Source organism: Silurus meridionalis, chromosome 19, assembly GCF_014805685.1.
Source record: "Silurus meridionalis isolate SWU-2019-XX chromosome 19, ASM1480568v1, whole genome shotgun sequence".
NCBI classification, from domain to species: domain Eukaryota; kingdom Metazoa; phylum Chordata; class Actinopteri; order Siluriformes; family Siluridae; genus Silurus; species Silurus meridionalis.
In genome coordinates this window covers 16,687,147-16,696,772 of record NC_060902.1, presented here as the reverse complement: position 1 = coordinate 16,696,772, position 9,626 = coordinate 16,687,147, and the positions used below count along the sequence as shown (strand labels likewise).

At 39.4% G+C, this 9,626-nt stretch overlaps 1 protein-coding gene across 1 annotated transcript; it reads left to right on the top strand.

The window, feature by feature from the left end:
- Window positions 1-1,586: 1,586 nt before the first annotated feature.
- On the top strand, window positions 1,587-8,722 carry rrp9 (ribosomal RNA processing 9, U3 small nucleolar RNA binding protein). The gene is given in 16 exon segments (XM_046874677.1): window positions 1,587-1,803; window positions 2,039-2,124; window positions 2,222-2,340; window positions 2,944-3,011; window positions 3,118-3,159; window positions 3,485-3,611; window positions 4,186-4,310; window positions 4,501-4,593; window positions 4,770-4,870; window positions 4,977-5,111; window positions 5,265-5,327; window positions 5,748-5,866; window positions 5,869-5,892; window positions 7,019-7,098; window positions 7,778-7,851; window positions 8,504-8,722. Coding segments are annotated over 16 exon segments (1,440 nt in total). The 5' UTR covers window positions 1,587-1,734; the 3' UTR covers window positions 8,619-8,722.
- Window positions 8,723-9,626: the final 904 nt, after the last annotated feature.

Below are 9,626 nucleotides of genomic sequence, written 5' to 3'. Positions count from 1 at the left end.
TTTATTTTAATTCTTTATTAATAATTTATCATGGTTATTTTAGGTTGCACAACTTGTTCAGGCTTCGTAATTAATGTTATTTGTTTGTTAGTTAAAAAATATTGACTTTTTAAATATTCAATTAAAAATGTTGTGATTTTTAATGAACTAACGCTTTGAAAAATTGGAACAATGGAAAGCAGCTGAACAGAAGAGAAATTCAAATAAAATCAATATTCAGTGTGATTGACTTTTTCTGCAAAACAGCATCAGATCTTCTATCTACACTTGCACTTCTAGATAAAAGGACGGAGGTGTTAAAGGAACTCGGCAGGTAGGTTGTTTATCTTGGAGAACTAACCAGAGATCCTCTACAGATGTTGGCTGCCTCAAATCCTTCTGTGTTTTTATGTAATCCCCGACAGGGGGGCCAAAACTATTACTTCCAGGATGACACATCTTAAAACCTCTGTCTGGTTTGAAATCTTTTCCTGGAGAGATCTTGATGATGCAGTAGAACTTCTTTGTGTCTTGTTTCTGTGCTGAGCTTTGCCATGAAAAACCTGTCTTTCACAAACTCACCTTAGTAGCAGAATTTAGTTCCTTACACAGATTAAAGCTTCTACACAGCTGTACTGTTTCAGTTCATGACTGGGTTTCACTCTACATATGAAATTGATGATATTCAGCACCTCTTGAAGGTATGCATCAGTTACTCTCTAGTTAACCATAAGATAACCAGATAATTAACAAATAAAAAAAATATATATGTAATTATTATAACAAAATACAACAAATTTTATTAACACTCGATTAATGCAGCGTGCATTTCTGTTCGATCATTTTTATTAATAATATTAATAAATAAATGTATAAGAAATTAATTTAAAACCTTCAACGCAACATTTATTTACGAGGCCCCTTTTTTACTCAGATATAAAATTAAAAAAACCTGCACCAACATTTTATTTTTATCACTAAACATTTGTTTTACTGAGGCACCAAATTTAAAATCAAGCACCAAAATCCGCCATGATGCACACATCCGGCAATTAAAACCGTCCGTGTGGAAACATAGCAAAATTTCCTTTTGGTGTCCTGATGATTTACGTAAATGATTATTTAAAACACCAGCATTACTTTAAAACATTTACAAGAATATTTTGTCTTCATGCTCTATGTTGAGTTTGGTTTCACGAATATTAAACATACATTTGCATAAATCATGCGATTAATCACGATGAAATATTTTAATTAATTGGCAGCCCTAATAATAATATAATATAATATAATATAATATAATATAATATAATATAATATAATATAATATAATATAATATAATATAATATAATATAATATAATATAATATAATATAATATAATATAATATAATATAATATAATATAATATATAATATAATATAATATAATATAATATAATATAATATAATATAATATAATATAATATAATATAATATAATATAATATAATATAAAATAAAATAAAATAAAATAAAATAAAATAAAATAAAATAAATCCCGTGAATTCACTATCATCCCATGCCTCCCCGATCCGCTCGGGGGCGATAGAGAGAAATACACTCACTCAAACTTACACTCTCTTCCACCGAGGAAGAATGTGGAAACATGTGGAAGTGTTCCATGCGGGACTTTAATTCATGAGTTAACTGTTGATAGTTGATAAATTAAGATCTATCGAGGGGAAGTAAATAGTAACAATCTATAGATTATAAATCATGTCTTTCTTTATAAAAAGATCCGCCATACTGCCTACCGGCGAAAAGGCTGCTAGTAGTAAACGAAAGGTAAGATTATAGCTAGCATGTGGCTAAAACACACATTCATCTGCATTCCTGTAAACATGTGGAAACATTTCACACATTAGAACTAAAATGTTTTGTCTCTCCACCTCCAATCACAGTTTACCTAAATATAATTAAGTGCATTTTATCTAATAATTGAGTTTGAGGTGTGTGTATTATTTACTCTCTGTAATCAGCTTGTAGATTGATACTGTGCTTTTTGTTTTTTTGTCTCAAGGCTGATCGTCAGAGTGGAAAAGGCCGAGGGAAGAAACTCAACAAACGCCTGAATGAGGAAATCTCCAGCGAATCAGAAAATGAAAAGTGAGCCGCCTGACTAAAGCAAACACCTTCTGCTCTTTATAGTACTAAAAAGCTTCCAGGTGATTATTGAGTCCATAACCGTGTCTCTTCTGTCCAGTGATGAAGCACAGGGTAGAAAGCAGAAGGACGATGAGGAGGACGAGGAGATCGAGGAGACGCCGCAGGAGAAGAAGCTGCGTCTGGCCAAGCTTTACCTGGAGCAGCTAAGAGAAGAAGGTCAGTGAAGGTATCCGTTCTGATCATTTCTCCTTTCCAGGGTTTCCATCGCAGGATGCATCTGACTGAGGTCTTGGTGACCACATCAGACTTTTCTCTCACGCAAAGAATTACCCTGAAGCTGCATTTTCAAGATGTCTTAAGATGTTTGGTTAAGCAGCCTGGACGTACGGCAGATACAGTTTCTACTTATTAGACTCTCTGTTAAAACTTATAAATCCAGATGCCACAACACACTGGGCTGAAGGCTGAAGTACAGGTGACTTCGGAGACGCAGATGACGCCGATCTCCTCCGGATTTCTTTCATCATCATCTTCATAGTCTCGTGAGAAACGTTTTCTCTTCGAATAGCACGCAGATGTAACCATCGATATCCTTGAAGTCGAACACCGGTCTCCATTTCCGACTGAAGGAAAGAGATTTCCTCAAAGCCTGTCTGATTTTATTTCTTCATAATACATTAAGTTTTTTTTACGTGCCACTAAAACGCCATCAGTGCTGTTGCAGCTCTAAAAGTTTTCAGCCAACAGCTTTCGAAAAGGAAGTGATGCACACGGGACGGCACTCAAGCATCATGAAGTAAACACAGTTTTGTTTTGCAGAGGAGAAGAAGGCAGAAGACGAGGTATTTGAGTCGGACCTGGTAGCGGGACGCTTGCGGGAGGACGTGGTACGCTCTCTCTCTCTCTTCTCTTCCTTAGAGCTTCGGCGATCATTTGAACGTCGCATTAAAAATTCCTTTATTGACCGTAATAAAATTTTTCACCTCTTAACAGCTGGAACAGAAAGGCAAGCTGCAGAGACTCATCGCTAACGAGGTGAGACGAGTTCCTCCCTCCTCACAGCACACATCACACCACCTTAATTCCAATAAGCGCAAACAATCTCAACCCCAAAACCCACAGCGTCCAGGAGAGAAAATGTAACTCAGTTTCACAAATAAAATGACAGCATTAATATTTGATGGACAAAAAAATTAAAGAAATTGCGCCTCTTTTCATAAATGTTTTTGCGATGAGAGTAAAAGTCATTCAGTAAAACTCTTTGATTCCATTTAGTTTGAGACTCATTTGATTGAATTTCATCAATTAGTAGCTGATAATGTGCAGGATTCTGAAGTTCTTGTTTTGTGCTCACGTGCAGCTCAAAGCTCCGGATCCTGGCGAGATCCGCTTGCTCAGAGGCCACAAGCTATCCGTCACGTGTCTGGTCATCACCCCGGACGAGAAACACATCTTCTCATCATCTAAAGACTGTTCCATCATCAAGTGTAACTGTCACACACACTTTAAAAACGTCTGAAACACTTTTCCCGTGGCGTGTGATTACGGTGTTCACACTGCTGATGGTCTTGAGGCTTCCACTCGTAATTGCTGTGTTTAGGTTTATAAAAAAAAATGTATATAATTCTAAATCTTACACTCTATATGGGCAAAAGTTTGTGGACACCTGACCATAAGATTGTTGTTCTTCCACATTTAGTCTCCATGTGCTGGTATAAAAAGCTCCACTCTTCTGGAAGATGTTCCACTAGCTTTTGATTTTTTTTGGAAAAACTACAGTGTCCCAATACTTTTGGTCATAGTGTTTATTCATCCATAAACATTGTTTTCTGTCAGTCCTCCTGCGTTATTAACAGCATGTGGGTTTCTGGGTCACGATGATGTTTCACACTGTCATGGTTAACGGTGTGTGTGTGTGTGTGTGTGTGTGTGGGAGGTGAGAAGACATTTTATTTGAGGAGTTTGTAAAGCAGCTCTCTGTCTGTGGGAGGAAATAAAGAAGTATTGCGATAGACATGATGGCCTGTGTGTGTGTGTGTGTGTGTGTGTGTGTGTGTGTAGGGGAAGTGGAGAGCGGGAAGAAGGTGCAGAAGATCCCAGGAGGGAGAAAAGGAACTGAGGAGCGGCACGTGGGTCACACGGGACACGTCCTCTGCATGGCCATTTCATCTGATGGCAAATACTTGGTGAGAGGAAACACTAAATGTGTGATCCATCTTCATGGTGTGTGTGTGTGTGTGTGTGTGTGTGTGTGTGTGTGTGTGTGTGATGTATCACATGGTGTGTTTAAACACAGGTACTATTAGGTTTGACGTAGAGATGTAGAGCAGGTATCCTTGCAGATATTCTTGTACTATTTCATGACTTCTTTCTCAGGCCACAGGAGACATGAACAAGCTGATCATGATTTGGGAAGCTGCCACATGTAAACATCTGTACAAGTTCACGGGACACAGAGACGCTGTTTCGGTGAGGGAGCAGCAGACGGAGAAATGTCTTCTCGTAGTTATATAAAAAATAAAATACCGCAAAACTGACGCACACTGACATAGAAGTTACTACCAATGAGAGCTGAACTGCTAAAACACTGTGGAATGTCATTTATATCTTATGTTTTTTTATTTAATAATTTTTTTATTTATCAGGGTTTGGCTTTCAGGAAAGGAACACATGACCTGTATAGCGCTTCTCACGATCGCTCAATCAAAGTGTGGAACGTGGATGAGAACGCCTATGTAGAAACTCTGTACGTGAACACACGCTTTGTGTGTATAAGATTATCTTTAAAACGTGATCTAGATGAGGTTTATACATACACACACAAACACTATTTAAATTGTTCTTTTCTCCAGGTTTGGGCATCAGGACGCGATCACGGCTTTAGACTGCCTGGGACGTGAGCGGTGTGTGACTGCGGGGGGTCGCGACCGAACGGTCCGTGTGTGGAAGATTGCAGAGGAGACGCAGCTCGTCTTCCAGGGACACGAGTGAGTCTCACGTGGCCATGTTTTATGTAGGGAGGGGAATGAGACGATTTTCTTCTTTATATATATATATATATATATATATATATATATATATATATATATATATATATATATATATAATGTTCTGTTTTTATCGTTTCCTCTGCCTTAAAGGAGCTCCATCGACTGTGTTCAGCTCATTAATGAAGAACACATGGTTTCAGGAGGGGATGACGGGTAAGAAGCTGAAGGTTCAGATTTTCTGTCTGTTATATTTATTAGAGGTCGACTGATTAATCAGCACTGATGTTTGTCTGCTGGAACTATCAGCTGTCTGTAAAAATCCCTGCTTCTGGTCCACTCTCTTTACGAGAGCGGCCTCTAGAGGCAAATCGCTGACACAACGTTCTGTTTGTTTTTACACGCGAGACTGCGTGCTGCATGGAGAGCGCAACATTATACGCATTATTGATAAGATTCATATAATAATTTTTTATCCAGTATCTATTATAAAAACTAAAACAAGCTTCAATCCAGGTATCAGTCAAATCCACTATCGGTCGATCTCTAATATTTATACAGTATAGACAGAGTGAAATGAAGCTTCATTCTTGAAAAAAGGAACATTTTCTAAATGTTGTGTGTGTGTGTGTCCAGCTGTGTGTCTGTCTGGTCCGTGAGCAAGAAGAAGCCTCTGACCACTCTGAAGCAGGCACACGGTCTCCATGGCGACGCCGGGCTGGAAGGGCCGTACTGGGTGTCATCAGTTGCGGCGCTCACAACTCTGACACCATTGCCTCAGGTGCCTCAGGTGCACACACGCCGTCGTTTCGGTCGTAACTGATTTTTATTTTTTTTTTTACACTTTTTTAAAATAATGAATAATTATTACTTTAGTATTAAGATTTACACTCATCCGGGAACTCACGAGTGCTTTTATAATAATCACATCAGAGATTTGTGTGTACACACACTCGCTCAAAGACTCAAGCACATCCTCAAGTACACACACTCATCTGCAATCTTCCTCCCTTTCTCTGTTTTTCTCTCACACACCCACACACTCTCAAACTCTATCACCCCGATCACACTGTAAACATCTCCACTCGGAGAGAGAAAGAGAGAGAGTGATTGGGCAGAGAAAGAGAGAGTAAATGATGGGCAGAGAGATAGGGAGTGAGTGATGGGGCAGAGAGAGAGAGAGTGAATATGTGATGGGGCAGAAAGAGAGAAAGAGATGGGGAGTGAGTGATGGGGCAGAGAGAGAGAGAGAGTGAGTGATGGGGCAGAGAGAGAGAAAGAGATGGGGAGTGAGTGATGGGGCAGAGAGAGAGAGAGTGAGTATGTGATGGGGCAGAGAGAGAGAAAGAGATGGGGAGTGAGTGATGGGGCAGAGAGAGAGATGGGGAGTAAGTGATGGGGCAGAGAGAGAGAGATGGGGAGTGAGTGATGGGGCAGAGAGAGAGAGATGGGGAGTGGTGATGGGGCAGAGAGAGAGAGAGATGGGGAGTGAGTGATGGGGCAGAGAGAGAGATGGGGAGTGAGTGATGGGGCAGAGAGAGAGAGAAAGAGATGGGGAGTGAGTGATGGGGCAGAGAGAGAGAGAGATGGGGAGTGGTGATGGGGCAGAGAGAGAGAGAGAGATGGGGAGTGAGTGATGGGGCAGAGAGAGAGAGAGAGAGAGATGGGGAGTGAGTGATGGGGCAGAGAGAGAGAGAGATGGGGAGTGAGTGATGGGGCAGAGAGAGAGAGAGAGAGAAAGAGATGGGGAGTGAGTGATGGGGCAGAGAGAGAGAGAGATATGAATTGAAACAGAAAGAGACAGACAGTCAGAGAGGAAAAGAAAGAGATGGACAGATAGTGATAGGCAGGTGGAAGCTCTTGAAAGTCTCATAAACACTCCACTATGCTCTTGTGTTGTTCCTCAGGCTCCCATAATGCTGCTGTACAGTTGTGGAAGTGTTTGCCGGGATTTCGGGGCCTGGAGCCCATCTTCAGCGTTCCAGTGGTGAGAAATGACACAGAGAACGTCGTCCTTATCTACATGTTTAAGAGAAGATGTTCACAGTGGGCTTTAATTGGTTTGTGGGTGTCGGTAATGAAGTTGCCTCCTTTAATAATGTGCTGGTGTTACTTGAGGCTATTTGCAGGATTCCATTTTGAAGCAACTCAAATGTCTTCCTGTGGAAAACGTTTTCAGAAAAAAAAAACATCACATTCTGTAGTGGAAACTATTCCAGCGATTAATTGAGCAACCGATTAAGTACATTTTCTTCAAGTAAATACAGTACGGTGGTTTACTTTAGTTTGGAATGATCCCAAAGCTTTAAAGTTTGGAATGATCCCAAAGCTTTTCATCGTTTACTTTTTTCTCGGAATTGAGACTTTATCCCACGCAATACTTTTTTTCCCTCACAATTCCGACTTTATTTCTCGTAAACATCCAACATTTCTGGTGCCTCCACCGGTTACCATGTTGTGGGCCTAAAGTTTGAAGATGCACCGTGTGTAGTTAAATAGACTAAACGAAGCAGAAGAACTTTTTTGTTGAATAGAATCGAAAAGAACATGCATGTGTCTTTCAAAAAACATACAGGGATTTTCCCTCTGTTTCTGCATGTATGTTGTTGCTTTGTATACAGTAAATCATTTAGATCATGAATATATTCATTTTTCTCTTTTTTCAGAATGGTTTTGTGAATAGTTTGAAATTCTCCAACACGGGCAAGTTTCTGGTGGCGGGTGTTGGACAGGAGCACAGGTACACATCATCATAACAGTTCTGTGATTGTTTAGTGATTTCACGAACAGTGTAGCAAATAAATATACAGCACTTGGTGTACCAACACGATGCCGCCACATGGTGGCACTGTTGCTATGCAAAAGGCTAATTTCAGGTTGCTTTCCTGCACCCTGAGGTCCAGCTTAAACAGAAGTACATACGATTCCGATTAAAAAAAAAAAATGTGCAGGTGTTATTTATTTAATGACACACTCTTCATGAATAAGTGTGAGCTGAAAAGTCTTTGATTTCAGAGTAAGAAAAAAAATCGTTTGATCAGACCTCCAGCTCCTAATTCTCACACTGAAGCTCTGACTTCTAGTGACATTTCCTGCTTTTTAATCAGACAAGTTTTTGTTAAATACAGAATGTTGGCTGCATGCGTTTCTGCTCCATAGAATAGACTGCATACTTCATCTACTAGAGAGAAATGGACCAAATGGCTCTTTGTTGTTGCATTTTTTTAAAAATATTACTGATATTAAAAATTTCCAGCTTCGATACTCGTCTGTTCTTTCCAAAACTTGAGTTAATGGTGGTGGGAAAAAAAAAACGACACTTCTCAGTTGTGCTAAACGCAGCATCAATGTTGGAAGGAGATTTTAGCACCTGTGTGTTGTGTTCTCTTTAGACTTGGACGATGGTGGAGGATAAAAGAGGCCAAGAACGGACTTTACATCATTCCTCTGAAAAGACTGAACAAAGACTCTACGACGGTAGAGCAGGAACACGTTAACACACTCTGAAGACGCGAGTGGAGATTTGTTTTTGCCTTCTTTATTATTCTGTTCTGTTTAATACGATTACATTGTGCAGAAATCATAAAATAAAGTACGTTTACGTTCCCAAACTTTGACTCCTTATTATGTCTCCTTATACCTGTTAAATCCTGGATTGTGACTGTAGTGCAGGTTTATATTAACTTTTTCAATACGTTATTGTTTCTATAATAACAGCTGATTCACACAACCTTCTTGTAGTAGTGGATCCTCTTTTAAGGAGCATTTAAGGACTTTCTGGTTTCTCAGCATAATGACAAGCAACATTTTGTAATGAAGTCTATAAAATTACACTTCAGCTTCAAATACAATCATTAATAAAAAGGTTTTTTTTTCTTCTCTCAAATGTGAATCCATTTCCCATCTCAGACAGATGAAAACATTTCCATTTTGTTTGTATTGACTTAGAGCTGTTAAATGAAAACGTCCCACCCCTATGAAACACTTGGAATAGTCCAGAGTCACGTGTTCAACAAGAAGTCACCTCAGGCCAAGAGAAGTAAGTTTTCATTCCTTATCTCGTCATTTTACTGATATAATTAAAATATATCACTGATAAGATATTGAACGACTTTAGTACAACACTGTTATCCAAAATACAGATGTAAAAAAGGCACTTGACTAAAAGGGTGATTTTAATGAACATTTGTACTGAAATTCTATTAAATTACTTACATAAACGCTGATTAAGCCGTTCCCGGCGCGCGTGCCCGCGTTCTAATGAACGTCAATCACGCGTCAATTAACGGGCGGGCGCGCGCACGGCGCAGCTGATTTGCATTTGCCGACGCCCAACAAAATCTGTTTTTCGTGAAGGAAAAATGGAAATACTTTTGCGTGTGTAGCAAAAGAGCATGTAACAAAGCGACGTGCACAAAGAGAATGTCGATGCCTCATTACACATATTAGTTTTTCTTTATCATTCCTCATTTACCATGTGCAACACATTTTGTTACTGATTCGGGCTCTTTGATA